Genomic DNA, 21240 nt, shown 5'->3' on the forward strand with positions numbered 1-21240 from the left:
AGGCCGGAGCCCCCTTGAATGAGGCGTCCCGCAGCAGTGCCCTTGGCGTCTATCTTCGGACCCTTTGCTGGCGGGGCGGGGCGGAAGGAGCAGGGTGGGCTCCAAAGCCACACGGCCTGTGCACATCCCACGTGTCCGTCCCTCCCAGCAGGGTGTGGGGGGCACCGAGCGGCCTCAGGGCGCCGGTCTCCCGAGGGCACGAGCACCGTTTTCGCCGCCTGCAAGAGAAGTGACTGACGGACCCCGGCTTTGTTTGGACCCGACGCAAGCAGGCTGGCAAGGGCGGCGCGGCCCAGGACCCTGAGCCCAGGTGGGAGGGAGCGCGCTTTTCTCCAGGCGTGTTTGCTGGCTGCCAGCCTCACCTCATCTTGTCGGCAGCTTTGCAGGCGGGTCTGGTTTCCCTGGAGCCCCTGGAGGAGGCAGGAGCATCCCTCCCTCTGTCGGGGTTGGAGGTGGGACTCTGCCCACCCGTGGTGCCTCACTCAGCCGGCCTGAGTCAGGAGGGAGGGGCGGCGCCCCTGTTCTGCCACCTGAAGTCTGCCTCTTTCAAAGAACGCAGCAAAACAAGTGAGCGGACACGCGTGTGTGTCAGTCGTGTGGCCACAGGGCTCGGCGGGCCACAGGGTTTCCCGGCGTGTCTGCAGCCCCATCTGTCTCGTGGCGCAGGTGTGAGCGTACAGGGGCGTCCTCGGTGCCTCGCCCTCCTTCTCTGTGCTCTGGGCCAGGGATTCAGAGGAGAGCGGGGCCCAGGGAGGGGGGCTTGTGCCTGCCCTGATGGGGGATGTCCGTCCCTGAGACGTTGGGACAAGAGGCCTCCCCGGGCCGTGTCGCTGCAACAGCGACTTTCCCTGTCCCCTCCCTGAAGCCCCCTCCGCCTTCTCGCCCCCAGTTCCTCTCCTGTCCCTTGATGCGCCCCCTCTCGGCCCCTCATGCCCCTCAGCACAGCGGAAGCCCACCGTCCTCCCAGCCCCCGTCCTGCTCATCACCACATCATCGGGCCCTGGAAGTGTGTCTTGTAAGAAGGACCACACCTTGCCTTTGCTGGCTGGGGTTTAGTGACCGTCCTGTGATGCTACGTTGGGGCAGGTGTGCCCCGCCCGCTGGTGGCGTGAGGTGGGGTGAGGGCTCCTGGGAGAGGGCATTGGGTGCACGGGCCTCCGACTGTTCCCGCGCCATGGAGGAGCTGGCAGGCAGGCCGGGAGGGCCTCTTCCAGGAAGGGAAGCGGGCAGAGGGCAGCCCTGCGGCTCTTTCTCAGGGGGGTTCTCCCTGAACCCACAGGTGGGTGGGGCCATTGCATGTGCCGTGTGCCCGGCTGTCCCCGCTGCGCCCGGCCTGCGGGGAGTCCAGAGGGTCCCCCACCTCATTCCCCGCCTCCATGTGATGATGGTGGGGATCCGCACGTGCTCGTGGCTGGCGGGTCCCTGCCCGCACCGAGTGAAAGTCTGAGCGGGGAGACCCCTGCTGCTTGGCGCTGGCTCCAGAATCTGTCGCAGCCATCTCCAGCCGGCACCCGGGCTGGCCCTGTGGTGCTGCGGCTCTGGCCACGGGAGGGGGCGTCTCGGGAAGGCGTCCCAGGGGTCCTCCTTTAGGGAGCACATCAGGTGACCGCTGTCCCTCATCGGCTCTCCGCCCCTCCCCAGGTGAGGCGGCCTGACTCAGTGCAGGCTTGTGCCCGGGCAGAGGGAGGGCTGTGCGGCGGCACTGAGACCACACTCTGCAGTGCGCCGGGCAGAGGTGGTCCCGGCGCAGGAGCCGTTGTTCAGAGCGCCCAGGGGGTGCTTCAGGTCGTTCGGGTGGCGTCTAGGGAGCTGACACGCTGCACTTGTGTTTCCAGGCTTATCTCCGTCTCCCCTCACAGCGACTTCGGTGTCTCAGCCGTTAATTACATGGGCTCAGGGGGCCTCGGGCGCTAATCCGCGAGGTCAGATGACAGAGGTGACGCGGGGCGCTGTGCGCGGTCACCCCCTCCGCACCCGCGCGGGGCTCGCTGTCGCCTGCCGTGTGCCGCCGGTTCATTACAGCTCGCGCCGCCCTGAGAACGGGGTCGGGGGCGATCGCGCTAATTGGCGGTTGCGCGGTCAGGCATCGATCTGGCTGCCGAGCGAGGCATCCGGCCCGCCCCTGAGGGACGAGGCTGCTAATTGCCTGTGGCCTCCGGGCGGGCAGGGGCACCTGGCCCCCAGGCTCCGTCTCTCGCCCTCCCCTCCTCCTTCCTCACTCACTGTCCAGCGCTTAGAAACGATGCTGATCCGTGGAGACCTGCTAATGGCGTGGGGCGGGGGCTCGGAGGCCGGAGGGGGGTGATGTGAGAGGTGGGAGGGGACGGGCAGCTGCGGGGTCGGGAGCCAGGTGGCCCTGAGTCTCTGTGCTCAGGTGGCGTGGCCACTGGGCCCTCCTGGCTGTGAGGCCCCAGGGGCTGGCACAGGCTGGGGCTCTGAAGTGTCTGCTCCAGCTTCCCCCCGTCTGCCCGGCCCCTCGAGGAGCAGAGCCCACCTGGCCTTGACCCCACCGTTTTCTCCAGGCAGTGCAGCCTCTCCCTTGACTGGTGGGGTTCTCGGTGTGTTTGTTTTCTTTCTTTTCGCTCCCTCTACCCCCAGGCGTAGTTTACACAGGGCGGTCCGGTGTGCAGGCCGGGTGCACGGTAGGTCCTCCTGCTTGGCGGCCGAGAGCTCTGGTGGCTTTCCACCCCCTCCCTGCTGTGTCCTTCCAGCTGCTGGTGGACGTGGCGGGAGTTTCTCGTAGGGGCCGCCCGCCTGCGTGTTTGGTGGACGGCAGCCTGCTTTGCTGGGGCCCCAGGAGCGGGGTTGCCGTGCCAGGGCGTGGGCAGTGGTGGGGAGACAGATGCTTCCAGTTTCTCCAAGTTGCACAAACCTGGTGAGCGCTCAGGGTACAGGGGTTTCCTGGCCGGGTCAGCCCACCGCCTGCCTCCTGCTTCTCCCTGGAAGCTGGCTTCTCGGGTGGGCCCCGCCAACCTGGCAGACACAGCTCGTTTCAAAACTTTGGCGGCTGTCCCACTGGGAAAGGAAGGCCGCCGACGTTGTCGCCTGTCGGCTGTCCCTAGGCGGGCAGTAATGACAGCTGACCGAGGCTGGAACTTGCCCCACGGCTGGGATCCTGACCCGGTGCTGGGTCTCGGTGGTTGGCCCGGCCGACTTGGGGTTGCAGAATTGTGTGGGCCGTGGTTGGCAGATCTGTTTGGGGAATTGGGGGTCACACGTCAGGGGCAGCAGCCTTCAGGTGACTCGTCACTGCCCACTGGCCGGGCACTGACCGGTTGCCGAGCGGCTCGGCCGGGGGCGGGTCTGGCTGGCCCGGGTGTCTCCCCGTGGGGCTGCCCCATACAGTTGTCCAAGCTGTGCACAAGCGTAGGGAAGCACGGTGAGGCGGCCTGGACCGGGAGCACGCTGCTCAGGGCGAAGCTCTGTCCCAGCATCCGTGGGGCCTCGGCATCCGACCAGTCTGCCTCCTGGTCACTGCTGAGCCCGCACCTCGATGGTCGGGGCCTCTGGGGCAGAGGGAGGGGTGACTGTCTCCCAGCACCCTGAGCTGTAGGCTGCCGTGCCTCCCCTTCAAGCAAAGGTTTGATTAGGTAGCAGGAGCTTGCCCACCTGAGATGGTTTGGAGAAAAGATGAGGGTCTTGGCCCCTGGGACCCAGGCAGGTTCTGAACAAAATCCAGGGAGGATGTGCTGCTTGCGGAGGCGGGGGTCTGTGCTGGCCCCAGCTTCCTCCCCCGCCCCGAGGCCCCAGGTGCCCCAAGTGGGGCTCCCGCAGACAGACGCTGCCCAGTTGAGCCCGTCAGAGGGGAGCTTTGCAAGATGGCGTGTGTCCAGGCTGCTGCTTGGGACTGTCGGCCGCAGCCTCCTCGGCCAGGTCCACCTCCTCTGGCCGCCCGAGCTCACGCAACCCCCGCGACCACGGGCGAGCGCGGTGCCTGGGACGAGCTGAAGTTCTGCTGCCCAGTAAAATCTGGGGGTCCCCTGTCTGGCCTGCCCCAGATTCAGGGCCCTGGGTGCTCTCCGTGGCTCTCAGGTGCGGTGGGGTTTGTGTCGGGGGCCTGCGGGCCATGGGGCCTCGGCGGGGGGGGGGGGGGCATGTGAGGGGTCTCCTCTGTCCCCAGACTGCAGCCCAGAGCAGTGCGGGGTGTGGATGTGCACACGGCCGAACCTCGTTGGGCCTGGGTGTGACTCTCGGGGACCCCAGGACCAGGCCCTGCCGGCAGCTCCAGCCCTCAGGGGCCACTCTGCTGCCCGCCTGCCGGGATAGGTATCCCACCGGGCGGTGACGTTGGGGCGAGCCTGGGCGCTGGGGGTGGGGGAGGGGGGACGCACCTCCACCCCTCGCTCACAGGCGGCCCCGCCCCTCGCGGGAGGAGCAGCTGCCGGCCAACCTGGCTGCAAATGGGTGACTTCCTCCCAGGCCCCACCCTCTCCTCCCACCCCACGCACCACCATGACCCTGTGCCCCTGCCAGGAGCTAAACCAATCCCATCCTCCTGCCACCCTCCACACCACCCACCTCGGGGGGCAGCACATGGGGGTGATGCTGAGGGTGGGGCTTCTTTTGGAGGTGATGGAAATCAGATAACGGTGATGTTTCCACAACGCTGTGAATGTGCCCAAAACCACCAACCTGTATGCTTTCAGCGCCGGATCATAACTCAGTTCTTAAAACCTGGAATGAACGCGTTCGGTATTTTGAAAATACAAGCCTTCGTCAGCCACGCCCTCGCCTGTTCCCCACTCTGCCAGGCCCGTCCAGCAGCTAGGACGCCCACCCTCAAGCACACAGGGGGCTCGCAGGGAGAACTTCGGGCCTTTCTGTGCACCTCGGGGCGTCTCGTGCCCACCCCCTCGCGCAGAGCCTCACGTGCAGCTCCTGCCTCTTGTGGGGCAGGTTCAGCAGGCCCCTCACCCTGCGCCCCAGCGGCCCACATCAGCCCCGGTGATCCGGGGTGTCGCGCACCGCCCCCAGCTGCCGTGGGTGTAACTCGTCGAGCCACACTTGCTCCGCCCCCGGCTCTTTCCCCCACTCGGGGGAGAGGCTTGCGGTGAGCAGCATGGGGCACGGGAGGCCCTGTCCGTGGGTGGGTGTGGGGAGGTACCGCCCAGATCCCAGGCTGGGGCGGGGCGTCCGCAGGAGCCCGCGTGCCCCTGCCCGGCTGCTGGGGGCCGGGGGGCACCCGCTCAGGCTGCTGTGTCCTTCTCCCGCAGGGTCTTCACTGAGCAGTGAGTCGTCCCCCGTCTCCTCTCCGGCCACCAACCACAGCTCTCCAGCCAGCACGCCCAAGCGCGTGCCCATGGGCCCCATCATCGTCCCCCCCGGGGGCCACAGCGTCCCTAGCACGCCCCCCGTGGTGACCATCGCCCCCACCAAGACCGTCAATGGCGTGTGGAGGAGCGAGAGCCGGCAGGTGAGTGTGGGGAGGGGGCTTGGGGGGGGCCGGATGCGCCACAGGTGCTGGGGAGGCGGCCTCCCGTGGAGCGGGACTGGGTTTCGGGGTTGAAATCCCCTGCCCCCAGCTCACTCCCCTGAGCTTGTCTTTTTCTCTGCAAAATGGTGTAACTCCAGCACCTACCTGGAGGGTCTGTGTGATTCAAGAAGATTCACGGGCGTTAGTGGTCTTGGGCTGCCGAAACGAGCCTCACAGAGCATCACAGACGGGGGCTTATTTAAGACAGATTTATTCTAGACGCTGGTGGCCCAAGTTCCAGGTGTGGGCAGGGTCAGTTTCTCCTGAGGCCTCTCTCCTCGGTGTGTAGGCGGCCGTCTTCTCCCTGTCTCTTCCTGTGCTCTTTCTTCTGTGTGTGTCTGTGTCCTGATCTCTTCTTCTATTGGATCAGGGCCCATGCTAGTGACCTCGTGTTACCTTAATTACCTGTTCAAAGATCCTGTCTCCAAATATGGTCACTTTCGGAGGTCCTGGGGGCTGGGACTCCAACATAGAAATCTTGGGGGGACAAAGTGCTTAAAACGGTGTTTACACACCCTAAGCACTTGATAGACAGCAGCTGATACGATTATCATCTATTCCACAAACAAGGAACCGAAATAGCGAAAATACCAGCACATATTTTCACAGATCAGATTTCCTGTTTCTGTCTTAACTTTCGAAGTCCGCCCGCCCCAGGAGGCCCTTTCCCACGCTTGCGGGGGTGGGGGTGGGTCCCTGGTGTGATGTGGCCCTGCAGAAGGAGCTGGTGGCCTTGGGAGCTGCCCCCAGCCCCGGTGCTCCCAGCCTGGAGGGGCCCTTCCTAAACTAAGAACACTGTCCCTGTGCTTCTCTCCTGGATTTTTCTGGAGTTCCCAGAGGGATAGCGCCACTTGGAAATACTAATTAAACCACAGAGAAAGTGGGGGAGGAGGGGGGAGGGGGGAACTCTCCCCTCGCCCCCCTCGCAGCTCTCTGCCCTGCTGGGGCGGGTGGGGGGATGGGCCCCAGGACCCCAGCTGGACATCACTCAGGGTCTGTCTTTTCTCTGCCCTGGAGGTGGGGGGAGCCAGCCGCCGTCCACAGAGGGGGCCACCCTCAGGCAGGCCCTGACCACGGAGCCCAGTGGGGACCCCCTGAATTCCTGGAAATAGGCCAGGTGGCCGTAGCTCGACTCCCACATCCGAGGTGATAGACACTGCTGGGTCATCACCTGGCCAAGGCCCCCGTGCCCGCGTAGAAGCTGCTGCCTTGGCTTTGTCGCTCTACCCTGAGTGCAGTTTGGAGGCAAGAGAGCCAGGGCAGGGCCTGGTGAGCGGATCCTGGCCAGAGGGGTTTGGAGATGCCCAAGACACCGCAGTCCTGGTTTGAGGGAGGACGAGGGGTCTTCACCAGCATCTCCTGCCTCCAGAGGGGCCCGTTGCCACCTGGCGACCAGCCTCGACCTCAGGGCCCTAACCACCTGCGTCTCCCCTAACTCCCGGGGGCCCAGATGGTTTCTGATCCTGTTGCCACGTTCCTGGTTTGGCCCTGGCTGGTGACGGCCACCCACGGCCCAGATCCTCCCCTTTGGTCCTGTCCCCTGTGCCCAGCAGCTGCCCATCCAGACCCAGGAGCCTCCTAAACGACCCCCTCCTGGACACTCAGGTGCCTTGGCCTTGGGCCCCTTCCCCCCAACCTCAGCCCTCCTCGGGGTGGAGTGGGGTTCCTCACTGCCTCAGAAACGCCGAGTAACCCCCAGAGGAAGGGCCGCGGTGGCTCTCTCCAGCCACTTACCAAGGCGGTGGTTAATGAAACACTAGTGCCACCAGGGAGGGTGGCGGGAAGGGAGCTAGATTAGTGGGTGATGTGCAGCTTGTCGGCTCCGGCACAAAGGCTCAGCAGAGAATTGAATCCTCCTGGGGAGGGGGGACCAGGAAGAGCAGAGTAGTGGGGGGGGAGGGGGGCTTCCTGAAGTCCCGGCACGTGAGGCACGGGGGGCCCTCCCGCCCACCGGGGTCACCGGTATTTCCCAGGTAGCGGGAGCTGTGGAAGGACAGATGCAATGACAAATAGCCTGTTTTAAAGCTAACAGGGCATGTCTGCCCGGCTGCCTAGTGGAAACCTCTCTAATCACCAGAGAATGAAGGATTCAACTCCCCGCCCCCCCCCCCCCCCCCCCCGCCACTCCTTCCTTCTTTCATCTCTACAGCTGCGCCTGCAGCCGCTGCTCAGAAATGAGAGCTGCCCGCAGATGTTCCTCGGGGCGAGCCCGGCGGCAGGCCGGCGCGGGGGCCTGGACGCCACCATCGGGGGCCTCGGGGTGGCCGGCTGAGCCTCCTGGGCCCGGCCTGGTTTGGGGGCTGCTGCCCGGGCCCACCCCCCATGACCTCGTTCCCAGGTGCCTGTCATAAGCTTGGCAGGGCTCCAGCCAGACGGGCGCGTGGGTCTGGCCCTCTGGACCCCCTGCCTGCCAGCCCACCCCTCCCCCCGCCTCTCCAGCTCCTCGTTTGTCCTCGGCCGGGCTGGGAAGGTGCCATCTGGCCCAGCCGCCTTCAGGCAGGGCTTTGTCCTGCCGAGGGTTGAAGGGGGCTTCTGGGGACGGCGTTGAGCTGGGGCTGGTGCGTTCGGGGCCCCTCCCCTGGGACAGGGGCTGCCTGGGGCCCCTCACTCTGCTGTTTGATTCAGCAAACAGTGCCGGAAGCGCGAGGAAGCGTGTGGTGGCCTGGAGTTGCCTGGAGCTTGTCCCCAGATTTTGTCCTTAAATCGAGGTCCCCTCAAGGACTTCACTGTCCTGGGCTGACGGTGGAAGCCCTTGGCTGCCGTCTTCCTCCTACTGCGGCCTGAGGGGAGGAGGGGCCTTGCTGCCAGCCTGGAGGCAGAGCCCAGGTCACCCCGGGTCCCATCACCCCGGGCATTTATAGGGGGAGCCGCCCTGGCACCTAAGGGGCCTCTGGCTGCAGCCACTGCGTCCCCGTCCAGAGAGCATCTGAGGGCCATGCCGTCCCTTGTTAGTCCATCCCAGACCTTGGGCACAGGGCCTCTCCACTCGACGGGGGCCCCCGTGAGGGGCAGGCCCCAGAGCAGCTGAGGCGCCTCGTCGTGGGGGTCAGCACTTGTACTGGCCTGGCCCTGCGCCAGCAGAGGGAGGGGTGCGAGGGGGACCCGGCGTGCTGAGGACAGCCCCTTGGGTGGTAGTGTCGACGGGGAGCGCGAGCGGGTGTGGAGGGGGGCTAGGAGGTGCAGATGCTTGTGCGAGACCGCCGCTTCCCGTTTACGCCCGTGCACCCATCCCTGCTGCTCTGTGAGCCGCTGCTGTGATGGCACGTTTGACAGCTGGGGGAACCGAGGCCCGGGGCAGTTATGGGACCCGTCCAGGGTCTCCAGGACCAGACGGGAGCCACCCCGCGCCGGACCCGGTGTAGAAGGCTCGTAATACCCGGGCGGGGGTCCCGGGCTCCCTGCCCTGACCCGGGCTTGGCGCACGCGTGGGTCCCACCCTTGGCTGCCGCTTTGTGACCACCCATCCCGGGAAGGGCAGGTCGGAGTTCACGCACCACGAGGGCCCTGCCGTGAGCGGAGGGGCTGTGCCCACACGTGGGAACAGATGTGGCCGCTCATTAAAAATTCCAATCCGCGGCCTATCTCCTCCGACTAACGATCACTGCCGCGGTGCCCACCCCCCAGCACGTTTGGTAAATATGGTGACGGGTGGGCCCCTCGCGCTCTGCGGGGTCACCGTCTGCAGGTGTGGAGGTGGAGGGGTCGCCCAGGGGGCCGCGCAGTCTGTCTCTTGCCCCCCCACCCAGGGAGTGAGATGGTTGGGGGTCTCTGCTGCCCCATCTCTTGGCTCTGACAGGAAGGTTACTGGCAGAGTCAGGGCTGGAGGGACAGTAGAGGGTGTCTCCTTGGGGACAGACTCTTGTCACCACCCCACGTACAGTGGTCATTCCTGGACACGCGCCACATCAGTGAGACAGAGGGTTGTGGCCCAGCGGAAACAGCGTGGGTTTGGGGTGGACAGACCTGGGCCCACGCCCTACTTGCTGCGGTTGGTCAGGGGTGGCCGGGCCTGGCGCCAGGTGGCGGGCGTCTTGCCATCTGGCCAAGGAGGGGCCGGGTTGTGGAGTTTTCGGGGCTCAGGGGAGGCCTGGGCCGAGATATCCTCACCTTAGGCTGAACAGGGTGTCACGGTGACGGAGCCCCCAGACTGGCTCCCGCGTCCAGAGCGAGAGCACCCGGCTGCTGTTGACGCTCGGTGCCTGCTGCGCGGCCCCCTCTCAGCCGTGTGAATGACCCCAACGACAGAACCTTTCGATGTGTTGTGGACGCTCCTGTGGGCGGGCGTGCAGGACGTTCCTCCGTGTGGCCGGGGGTTCTGGGGGCCGCCTCCTCCCCTGTCCTGCCTTGCGTGAGCGCTTTCTGGTTTCTCGGGGGTCTCCCTTCCCCGCCAGGCCCCAGGTCACTCTCTGTGTCCGGGAGTCTGGGGCAGGCGGGCCCACAGCCCTGCCCCCATCAGTGTGCAAAGGCCCCAGACAGGTCTGGCCAGTTGTGCTCTGGTCGGTGCCCCGGGGTTTGTCCGGGGGACAGGTTGGCATGCCCTGCCCAAGGGCAGCAGCACCTTCTCGGCCACGTCCTCCATGGGCATCGTGGGCCGAGAGGCATCTGTGACGCAGGCTGGCAGCTGGAAGCACAGCTGACGCCTCGGCCCCTTGGGATGCCGGCACATGCCTGGCGATCAGTGGCCAGGGGCTCCGCGTGGTTCTGTCACAGCCGCTGCAGTGCAGAGCTCACCGCCGGGGGTTGGGGGGGTATGCGGGGGGCCACCATCATCCAGCTCCCGCGTCTGAGTTTGGAGCAGCTGTGACCTGTGGGAGATCCGTGCTGGGAGGGCACGGGCGGTCCTACTGTGCTGTGTCCCCTGGCGGGCACTCGTCTGGACCCCAGTCCGATCCTGGGGCGTCTGTCCTTTCCTGTCGCCCAGATGTGTTTCAGTCCAGACCCCCCCATCAATGGAACCCGTGTCCTCCCTTCTTTCTGTTCCGCCTGCCACACCGCTCACACCGCAGGTTTGGGTGGAAAACCGTAAGGAAAGGCCATCTCTAGATCGTGCTCTAAAGCTTGAACCCTCCCCCCCACCCCGAGTCTGGAGGAAGGCCTGGCTCATCGTTGGCCGTGGTGTGAGCCGCCCGCCCCTGCCCTGACCCGCTGCTTTCTGTCCTCTAGCAAGACGCTGGCTCTCGGGGCAGCGGCAGCGGTCGGGAACGCCTCATCGTGGAGGCCCCGCTGCCCCAGGAGAAGGCAGGGGGCCCGGCCATCCCCTCCCACCTGCTCAGCACCCCCTACCCTTTTGGCATCTCCCCCAGCTCGGTGGTGCAGGACTCCCGCTTTCCTCCGCTGAAGTAAGTGCAGGTCGGGGCCCGGGGAGGGCACGCGAGCTGGGCTCTGGACCCCTGAGGCTTTGGCTGCCAGGCCGGCCGCACCAGCTGAGCCCAAGGCCGCCAGATGGTGGCTCAGCCCCGTCTGCGCCTGCTGACCGTTTCCACGCTGAGCCGACGGCTGGCTCTGCCGTCTGCCCGACCCTGAACCCCCAGTCTGGGGCTCCCGGAGCCGGGGGTCCCTCCAGGCTGCAGATAGCGGCCCTGCGCCCACTTGGTGAGGACGGCAGGGGGCTGGGGGGGGGGGCCCAAGGAGCAGCAGCTGCCCACCTGTGCCCTGGGCCTCCTGCCAGGACCTGTCCTTGCGAGGGAGGCATGGTGGAAGTGCCGGGAGGTTGGCCCGTTTCCCGGCCTGGGGCTCACCTCCGCCTTTCGTCCTCTGTCCGTCCCTCCCGCAGCCTCCAGCGGCCCGTGCACCACGTGGTGCCCCCCAGCACGGTGACAGAGGACTACCTGCGGAGCTTCCGGCCCTACCACACCACCGAGGACCTCCGCGTGTCCTCCCTGCCTCCCCTGGGCCTGGACCCGGCCACTGCCGCGGCCTACTATCACCCCAGCTACCTGGCCCCGCACCCTTTTCCCCACCCGGCCTTCAGGTGAGGCGCCCCAGACCTCCCCACCCACCCTTGGGCAGACACTGCTTGGGGCCAGATTCCCAGGGAGACCCAGGCGGCCGCCCCTCCCAGCCCTGCAGATGAGCCGTTAGGACTTTGCCCCCGAGGGAAATTCTGTCCGAGCTGGCCTCGCCCCAGCCCCTCCCTCTCCCGCCATCCGCTCCACTGGTGCACTTAAGCATTAAAACGCAGAGCGCAAGGTTTGTGTGCGACCAGGAAACCCCGCTGGAGACGGCGCTGTACCACTGCTCTACGTAGAAGCTTCCTGAGTCCTCCGTGACGGGTCGGCAGTTACGCTGTGGACCACCCCTCCCCAGACCTGGAAGTCTCCTCACTGGGCCTGGGGTGGCCAGCAGGGCCTCGGAGCCCTGAGCTGTTACCATCTGTTGGCCTCTGGGAGGAAGGGGCTTTGGGTCTGGCTGTGGACGTGGACTCTTTCTGCAGGGCCTTCATGGAGACTCTGTGGCCGTCCTGCCCTGTCCAGCGCCCCTGGATCAATAACCGTACCTGGCTGGGTCACCTGGTGGTAGGGCCGGGTCTCGCCTTGTTTCCTTTACGTTGCGCGTTCACTAGCCCCATCTTCTTGCACAGGATGGACGACTCCTACTGCCTGTCGGCCCTGCGGTCCCCCTTCTACCCCATCCCCACCCCCGGCTCCCTGCCCCCATTGCATCCATCAGCTGTGCATCTCCACCTCTCTGGGGTCCGCTACCCGCCCGAGCTCTCGCACTCGTCCCTGGCGGCGCTGCACTCGGAGCGGATGTCCAGCCTCAGTGCCGAGAGGTAAACCCCGTCCCAGGCCGGGTGTCCTCTGCTCTTCCCTCCCCGGATGGCAGAGCCCGGCTGGGCCGTTCGTGTGTGGCCAGGGGGGCTCCTTGGCCACTTGGGTCCTGGGTCTGTTCGCCTGCACACGGGGCGGTGACGGTGGGTGCTTCGAGCTCCTGGCCAGTGCCTGACGAGGCTGCATCCTCAGAATCCCCCCGGCCGTGAGCTTTCCGTGGCGCTTCGGGAGTCGGTGCACAACTTTTGATCTAATGGACTTTGAGCCTCTTAGCGCGTTAAACGAGACCTCCCACCACTGTTCGGATGGGAATGCTGGCTTTTTCAGGAAAACCTTGGTCTCGGGTGTCAGCTCCTTGCTTCTGGGGGTTCTCCCTAGCGGCCCGGCCCGGCCCCGAGCGCCCCCGCGGTGGAGGTCACATCTCCCTCTGCTCGCCCCGCAGGATGCAGATGGACGAGGAGCTGAGGCGGGAGAGGGAGCGTGAGCGCGAGCGGGAGGCTGACCGCGAGCGCGAGAAGGAGCGCGAGCGGGAGCGTGAGAAGGAGCGCGAGCGTGAGAAGGAGCTGGAGCGCGAGCGGGAGCTGGAGCGTCAGCGGGAGCAGCGGGCCCGCGAGAAGGAGCTGCTGGCCGCCAAGGCGCTGGAGCCGGCCTTCCTGCCCGTGGCCGAGCTGCACGGGCTACGGAGCCACGCCGCTGAGGAGCGGGGCAAGGCCTCGGAGCAGCTGACCCCAACCCGAGCAGGTACCCTAGAGGAGGACCGTGCGTGGGGAGCTGAGTGCTGGGGGGCTCCCCGAGGAAAGGGCCCTGCCGCGTAGCGTCTGCCCGCCGGCCTGGAGCATATTCACACCATGCCTTTTGCAAGCTACGCGCCTGATGTCCCCGGACAGGGAGCCGGGGGGAGAGGCACACGACACAGAGAAGACAGATGTAGGTAGGCAGCTGAAAGACTGTGCACCGTGGTAAGACGTGACATAATTCTTAGGAAGGGATAGTTTTAAGTATTTTTTAGCCTTAGTTTTTTTTCTTTTTTGCTGTACGCGGGCCTCTCACCGTTGTGGCCTCTCCCGTTGTGGAGCACAGGCTCCAGATGCGCAGGCTCAGCGGCCGTGGCTCACGAGCCCAGCCGCTCCGCGGCACATGGGATCTTCCCGGACCGGGGCACGAACCCGTGTCCCCTGCATCGGCAGTCAGACTCTCAACCACTGCGCCACCAGGGAAGCCCTAGCCTTAGTTTCTAACATTTTATTTTATCATACGTACGCATAATCTAACTTGTAGCAGCCGGCTCGGGTGATTCCCAGAGTTCAAGTCTGCTTTGGTGTGGGCGTGAGCCTGCCCCACACGCCCACACCCAGCGTGTCACCCGGATGAGGAGAGCGCCCGGGAGCATCCATGCCCCCGGCTGTCTTGGCCCAGCCGCGGGGAGGCCCTTGGAGGGTGGTGCACGTCTCCTCCGGGAGGACGGGCAGTGGGGAGGGACTGAGCCTGGCGCTGAGATCCCGCCGTGACAGCCTTTCTCCCCCACAGAGAAGCTGAAGGACACGGGCCTGCAGGCGCCCAAGCCCGTGCAGCACCCCCTGCACCCGGCGGCCGCCCCGCACCACCCTGTGCCCGGCCTCCTCTCCACCCACGGCCTCTTCTCTCTGCCGGGCAGCAGTGCGGCCACGGCCCTGCTCCTCCAGCGCACCAACGAGGAGGAGAAGTGGCTGGCGCGGCAGCGGCGGCTGCGGCAGGAGAAGGAGGACCGCCAGTCGCAGGTGTCTGAGTTCCGGCAGCAGGGGCTGGAGCAGCACCTGGACCTGGGCCGGCCGCCGGCGCCCGCGGACGCGGAGCACAGGCCTGAGAGTGCCAGGTGGGCCCGGCGTGGGGGCAGCGTCTGCACGAGGGAGCCTGCGTGTTGTCATTTGTCTAACCCCCGCTTTGGCCTGGAGGAGGGAGCGGTGAGGAGGGAAGGCGGTTGCTCAGGGGCGTCCATCCCCGAGTAACCTGTGTCTACAGCCTCGGCCCAGCTGCTTCCCAGCAGCGATGCTCGCGGCACCTGAAGGAGGGCGACGGAGAATCTTCATTCAATAATTGTGTCCTTTCCATCTCCCTCTGCCCAGACTTTTTTTTTTTAATGAGAAGGGGGACTCCCTTTAATTTTTAATCAAACAAAAAATTAATTTTACGGCTTTTCTAATTTAAAAAAATACCCTTATTCTCCAGCCCTGTTCTAAAAAATTCCCAAGAGGCCTTTGCACCTGTCTCTGGGACCCATGGCTGCCGACACCTGCCTTGTGAGCTGGGGCCCTTCTTCTTACAGATGCCCGTGGGGCCTCGCTGCTCCCCGTCTGATCTGGCTGTCACCTTGTGTCCCCCACCCCACCTTCCCTCCCTCCAGGGCTCACTCTGAAGGGCCGGGCTGAGACCCACACCAGAGTTGGTGGCGAGAGCTTGGCCAGGCCTGGGGCACACTGGACACCGCTCGCCTTCTCCGGGCCCATCTCCCTCAGCTTTGCACAAAGGAGCTTGGGTGGGAGGATTTCTGAGCCTCTTGCCAGCCCCTGATGTCCATGGTGCTGGGTTTCTGGGTCGGAGGCGTTGTAAATGTCCACTTGTTCCCTCCCTCTTTCTCCAGCTTCTCGCTGACTGGTGGGTTTTTTTCTGTGTCCTGGGCATGGCTGGCCCGTCCAGCAGTCTGCATCCTGCCTCTGCATCCACTGAGGGGATTCGCTTGCTAATTGGGTGTGACCGGGAGTGCACTGTGGCCAGGCCCCTGCCTGGGTCTCCTACCTCCTCCGGCCTCTGCTCCGTTCAGCGTGGCCACAGCGAGGTCTGTGCTGCAGACGGTTCCTCTGCTTCTCTGGGCCCGTCCGAGGCTACACAGGGGCTATCTCGTCTGCTTCTGAGCTGCCCTCTGTTCCTCTGGTCCCCGTCACACCCAGGGGACTGGGCGAGCAGTCAGCACACGTCCAGCATCTCCTGATAAATTCAGGGCGTGCTGACACCCGAGGGTGGCTTCCTGTGCTTGGGGTTGCAAGATCCCAGCACAGCTGTCAGGGCCTGTGTGCTGCTGCCCCCAGCGGGGGTTGGCCTCTGCCTCGGTCCTCACCTGGCCTCGGTGGTCCCCACAGCAGCGCGAACCTGATGGTCTTTTGGGCCCTTGGGCTCCGGGTTAGAAAACCAGCCTGTGCCTGGCTACAGCGTGTGAAATATTGCTTCGCTAACAGGTTTCATTCTTCTGCTGTTTACTCGAGGACTTAGCGCTTCTCGATATGGTTCCCTTTCGTATCCGCCCAGCAGAGGCGCAGTGGCCTTGGTGGCTCTGATTAGCCGGGCCCCCTCCTCGGCCAGGCAGGCGGAGCCCTGGGAGACGGCTGCTCACGTGCCTGCCGTGGCCTCTGCCCTTGCCCTTCCGTCCCCTCAGACCTTACCCTCGGTCTTCGTGGCAGCGTGGGGCTTCCCTTAAGAAAATAGATAAACTTTGGAGAAACAGCAGCCACGTAGTCCTCTGGAAGGTGAATGTTGTTTTACATGCATCGAGGAAAGAGGCACTTAGTTTGGCTTCGGGGCAAAGCTGCGTGTCTGATGGAAGGTCCCCTCCCTCCCTCCCTGTGTGTGAGGGGCGTGCGCTCTGGCAGGTGGCCTGGCTCCCTGGACAGGCCCCGGCCCGGGCCTTGAAGACCCTCTGGGCGTAGCTGCCGGCTGTGAGGGTGTCCACGGAAGCAGGTGTAGGCCGGGTGGGCCCCCGAGGCCGGCCTCTTGCTGCTGTCTGTGAGCACAGAGGGAGAGAGGAGGCCGGGCCCCCTCTGCGTGGCTCGCCTGGAGTTAGGATCGCCCGGGGGCGGGTCTGTTCGCAGCATGCTCGGAATTCAGGAAGCAGTGGCACAGGGTGAGCTGCTGTGAGGTCGTTGGTGAGACACGGGCTCGAGTGGGTCTGGCCGGGCCGGGACTGTCTCTGCCCTAGACCCGCAGAGCCCATGTTGGGCTCCCTGTTCTCTCCAAAGCGGGCCTCCACACGCCTGCCGCGAGCTGTCCACAGAGAAGGCGGCGGAGCGGAAGGCCCGTCCTCCCTCCAGCCCTGGGACGTGGCCCAGAGGAGGCCTCCTGCTCGCCCCTCCAGCTCTGGCCGGCTCGGGGCTCCCGGCAGGCGGCCTGGGGGCCAGCCAGGGTGGCTGGCGCACCTGGGCCCTCGCGGCTGACGGCTGCTTCCGCTCCCTTCGCAGGCCGGGACCAAACCGTCACGAGCCGGGAGGCCGCGACCCCCCGCAGCACTTTGGCGGCCCCCCGCCCCTCATCTCACCCAAGCCCCAGCACCACTCGGTGCCCACGGCCCTCTGGAACCCGGTGTCCCTGATGGACAGCACGCTGGAGACACGGCGCGCCCCCGAGGGCCACCCTCTGCACGGCCACCCCGCCCCGTTTGAGCCCAGCCGCCAGGCGGCCGTCCCGCTGGTGAAGGTGGAGAGGGTCTACTGCCCCGAGAAGGCGGAGGAGGGACCCCGGAAGCGAGAGGCCGCCCCCCTGGACAAGTACCAGCCGCCGCCCCGCGAGGCAGGGGGCCTGGAGCAGCAGGCCTTCCCCCCTGCGCCTGCGCACTTCCTGGCGGAGCTCGAGCCGTCCACCCAGACCGTCCTGGGCCAGCCCCGGGCCCCGCTTGCCCCGCCGGCCCCCTTCGGGGAGACCCCCGGGCCCCTGAAGCCGGGCTCGCCCTACCGGCCCCCGGCGCCACGGGGCCCCGACCCCACCTACGTCTACGACGAGTTCCTACAACAGCGACGGAGGCTGGTCAGCAAGCTGGACCTGGAGGAGCGCCGGCGGCGGGAGGCCCAGGAGAAAGGTCGTGTCCCTGGCGGCTGCGGCCCTCCCTCCTCCCTTCTTCTTCCTCCCTTCTCCTTCCTCGCTTCTCCCTTCTCCTTCCTCCCTTCTCCTTCCTCCCTCCTCCCTTCTCTTTCCTCCCTTCTCCCTTCTCCTTTCTCCTTCCTCCTTTTTCCCTTCTCCTTCCTCCGTTCTTCTTCCTCCGGTTTCCTTCCTCCCTTCTCCCTTCTCCTTCCTCCCTTCTTCCTCCTCCCTCCTTTTCCCTCCTCCCTCTGGCTTTCTGCCCTGGGGTCTCAGCAGCTCCAGGGAGCAGGTTCACTGGCTTCTGCCTGACACTTCTGCTGGGAAGACAGACCCGGGCCGCTCGTCTGTCCTGCCATAATGCGTGTTATTTCCAAAAGCCAAATTGTAGACTGTCTGTGAAAACAGTTCCACAGACATGCACATTTAATAGGTGGTGAACAGAGGCCAGTAAGACGGTCTGAAGTATTAACAGTGCAGCGTAAAGGGGAGGAGGCTGTCGAGAGCACGGCCCGGGGCCCGGCCGGGACTCCTCTCCTAGGGCTGCTGTCCCAGTTGCAGGCGGGTGGGCGGCCTAGGGGGCAGGGGAGGCGGGAGCTCTGGCCGCCTCTCCTTCCTGCTCCTGCACAGGGTGGGGTGGGACTCAGCCAGTGGCACCCTGGGTTCCCCAAAGAGCTACGGAGAACAGGCGAGCAGGCCTAGGGCAAGCATGGCTGTCCCCTACCTTCACCCTCTGTCAGACCAGGAGCGATCAGGGGTCCAGACCAGTTTCTTCTGCATGGTGTTAAATTCAGCCTCTTAGCCGGAAGCGGGGGCCAAGGCCGAGGGAGTCTTGGTTGGTCTGCGTTGTTGATCTAGGCTAAATTTAGAGCCCCAGAAAGATTTTTCAGCTCCACTCACCTTGTGGGAAGGCGGGGCGAGGGCCCCGGTGCCCTCGGGTGCAGGGGTTCTGCTCTCTGCACAGGAGTTTGCATGCATGCTCTGTGCCTCTGAGGGGACGGGGACCTGAGTGTGCCTGTCCGCTCCCGAGCAGGAGGGAGTGGATGTGCACAGACAGCCTTGGGCTGCCGTGGACGTGGCCCCGGGCCTGTGTGATGAACGGTCCCCTGCTGGGGGATCGGTGCTGGCCAGGAGACAGCGTGGTCACTTGGGGTCTGTGGATCCAAGGGAAGCCTGGTGCCTGCTTTCTGCCCCCCACCTGCCAGCCCTGAGAAGCCCTAGGACTAGGGGTTAATGCACATTCCCACCTGGGGTGAAAGGAATCTGGCTTTGGGGGTGCTCAAAGGGCGGTAGGGCCTGGCCTGCCAGGTGGAGGGCCCTGTGTGTGTTCACTGGCGAATCGAGGCTCCCTGCCCAGCTGAATAGATCCGCTCCACCTCCAGGATACTACTACGAGCTGGACGACTCCTACGATGAGAGTGACGAAGAGGAGGTTAGGGCCCACCTCCGCTGTGTGGCCGAGCAGCCGCCCCTCAAATTGGACACGTCCTCTGAGGTATCTGGGGTTCGTCGCTGCGGTCAGGCTCTGGGCTGGGCTGCTGGCACTCACCTCGGTGCCTGCCTCTGGGCTTTCCCACGCCGTTGCGACGCCGTCAGGGCCCTCCTCCTCCCAGGCCCGGCACGGAGTGGCCACAGCACAAGAGCTTCGAGGACCCCGGGAGGGGCCCCTGGGTCAGTGGAAGCACGCCACGGCCAGCGGTTTCAAACTCATTTGTCTTCTTTCCCAATCCAGAAGCTAGAGTTTTTGCAGCGCTTCGGCCTGACCACCCGGCAGCAGAAGGAGGAGCTGCTGACCCAGAAGCGGAGGAAGCGGCGGCGGATGCTCAGGGAAAGAAGCCCGTCGCCCCCGGCGGTTCAGAGCAAGCGGCGGACGCCTTCGCCGAGACTGGCGCTGTCCACCCGCTACAGCCCCGACGAGATGAACAGCAGCCCCAACTTCGAGGAGAAGAGGAAGTTCCTGACCATCTTCAACCTGACCCACATCAGCACGGAGAAGAGGAAAGGTGAGGCCTGGGTGGGGCGGGGCCTCGCCAGGAGGGCTGAGGGTCTCTGAGGAAGGAGGCGGGGCCACGGGCTCCTGGCGGCGTCCTGGGGCTCTCGGGCTTCCTCTTGGGCGCCCCTCTGCTCTCACAGACTTGCCTCACTGTCTCCGCCGTCACGCTTCTCTCTCCGTCGGAAACTTGCGTGGCCCCCTTCAAAGCCTGTTTTTTCTTGTCTCATCCCGGGTGGAATTGAAGACGCGCTGATGTTCTGTGTACAGCCCACCATGAGCTTGATGCCTGCTCTTGTCCCTTGTCAGGTCTCCCAGCACGTTCAACCCGCCCTGGGTGTGGGGTGGACGTGCGCCTTCCCGAGCAAGGTGCTCAGGCTTCTTCTTGGTAGCGGGCGTTTTCTCTTGGCGGCTGCTCTCGTGGCCGCTGGGCAGAGCCGACACCCACCGAGTGGACGATTTGCCCTGAGAGATGCTTCCAGATCGGTCTAGCCACCAAGGGCCATGTCGGGGCCGACTCTTGGGCTGGAGCCCGTGGTGCGATCTGAACACTTTCTGGGGCACCTGCTGCCTTGGTCTGCCGCTCACGCTCGCTCAGTGCCAGGATGGTGGCGCAGGTGAAAACTAGGCCTTCCTGGGGTACGCACCCCCACATTCCCCTTGCTGGCACTCGCTCACCTCTTTCCAGAAGGAAGAGGAAAGCAGAAGTGCTTCTTGGTCATCTAGTTACTTTCGCTTATTTCGGTAGCGGGGGTGTAGCATTCAGTTTTTGTGTTGAACCAGTGAGCTGGCGTTCTTGCTTTCTCTTGAAGGGGCAGTGACACGATTACCAGGGCAAATCCCTGGGAACGCGCATAGTTTTGTTTGTAAAGAGAATCTTTGTGCCTGACTTAATTCCTGGAGGAAGCCGCCGGTGATGTGGCCACTTAAGTTTCAGTCCGCGAGAGGCCCCTGAACTGCGTCGGGAATCTGTGGCATCAGATGTCACCGGGTCGGTGTCCCTTTTCCCTAAACGGCAGCCGTCGTGGGATTCGCACTCTCGTGGCGGGCGGCGGGGAGGAGACTGTGTCAGGAAGCAGCCTGTACTTCCCAGGGTTCTGTGGGGCTCTTCGGGGTTGCTTCCTGTGTCGGGGCCAACTTTTTTCTCTTTTAAATAAGAATTCGTTCCCAGAAGCTCGCAGGTACCAGTCATTCACTGCACACACACAGCTGTTCTCGAACACACCTGAAATGTTATGTAGTAAAAGCTGAGAGGCATCTGGGCTCGCTGTAAAGTGCAGTTTCTTCCTCTAAACCTAGCCTGTCCCCGTGGCTTTGTGTTTCTCGTTCTAAAGGACTCGCGCCTGCCGGTCGCGGCCTGGGCTGGACTCCTGCTCTCCTTCCCTCCCAGGAGTGACACGATCCTCTTGTTAATCTCGGGTTGCTTTTCTCATAGACAAAGAGAGGCTTGTTGAGCTGCTCCAGGCCATGAAGCAGAGGGCGCTGTCAGCAGCGGTGGCAGACCCGCTCAGGAACTCTCCGAGGGACAGTCCTGCTGGGTCCCTGAGCGGTAAGGCCAGCCCCATCCGCCACCGCCCGGGACTGTCCCGGGGGCTGCCCAGGGTCAGAGGCCACCACCCCAGGTCGTCTTCCTCCTGGACACAGCGTGTGCTTCTTTCTCTCCAACTCTCTCTCAAGCTTCCTGCGCGTGGGAAGGACCTCCTCGGCCGCAGCGCGAGCCTTGGCAGTCGGGGCTCAGAGGGTTCAGGGGGAGGGTCCCGGCTGCGGCAGACTGTGCCCGGTGGTCGGCGTGGCTCTGGCCGCTGTCCGTCTGCCCAGCGGGGGCCCGGGTCTCAGCACCTGCTGCTTGGGCTCTGTGCTCCCGTCCATCCACCCTTCGCCCTCCTCCCGGCATCTTTGTCTTGCTTTTTCTGCCTTGCAGGCCCCTCCAGTACCTGCTTTCACACCTTCTGTCTCTCTCTTTTGTGGCTCTGACTCTCCTGCACTGTCCTGCTGACGGAGCAGGAAATCTTGTTGGTCTGGCCCTGTTCTCAGCTCTTAACTGGATCTTTCTGGTCGGGTCAGGCTACGTAACTTCCTGCCTTTTGGATGACCAGAAGCGACTTGCTTCTTCCTTCAGATTCTTCTCCTGCCTCTCAGATGCCCTCCTGGGGCACCTCTCAAGGATGGCCTTGCTGCTAAACGCACCC

General features: G+C 64.8%; 1 protein-coding gene across 12 annotated transcripts in view; it reads left to right on the forward strand.

Moving 5' to 3' along the window:
* GSE1 (Gse1 coiled-coil protein) overlaps nt 1-21240 on the forward strand; it is a 414574-nt gene that overhangs the window by 386358 nt on the left and 6976 nt on the right. For 10 of the 12 annotated variants that reach the window (XM_089903375.1, XM_022582998.3, XM_022582999.3 and 7 more), the window contains 10 exons: nt 5214-5413; nt 10637-10812; nt 11247-11444; nt 12054-12245; nt 12686-12984; nt 13771-14095; nt 16449-17062; nt 18444-18556; nt 18794-19064; nt 20487-20600. In XM_089903375.1, the coding sequence (XP_089759501.1) occupies nt 5214-5413; nt 10637-10812; nt 11247-11444; nt 12054-12245; nt 12686-12984; nt 13771-14095; nt 16449-17062; nt 18444-18556; nt 18794-19064; nt 20487-20600 (2502 nt within the window). Of the gene's footprint in view, nt 1-4774; nt 5051-5213; nt 5414-10636; nt 10813-11246; nt 11445-12053; nt 12246-12685; nt 12985-13770; nt 14096-16448; nt 17063-18443; nt 18557-18793; nt 19065-20486; nt 20601-21240 lie in introns of those variants that run through there. The other 2 variants (XM_022583004.3, XM_089903376.1) reach the window with 2 other exon arrangements.

Source organism: Delphinapterus leucas, chromosome 20 (genome assembly GCF_059928025.1).
Source record: "Delphinapterus leucas isolate spDelLeu-1000000601 "Yukka" chromosome 20, BTC_Dleu_Yukka2, whole genome shotgun sequence".
NCBI classification, from domain to species: Eukaryota; Metazoa; Chordata; class Mammalia; order Artiodactyla; family Monodontidae; genus Delphinapterus; species Delphinapterus leucas.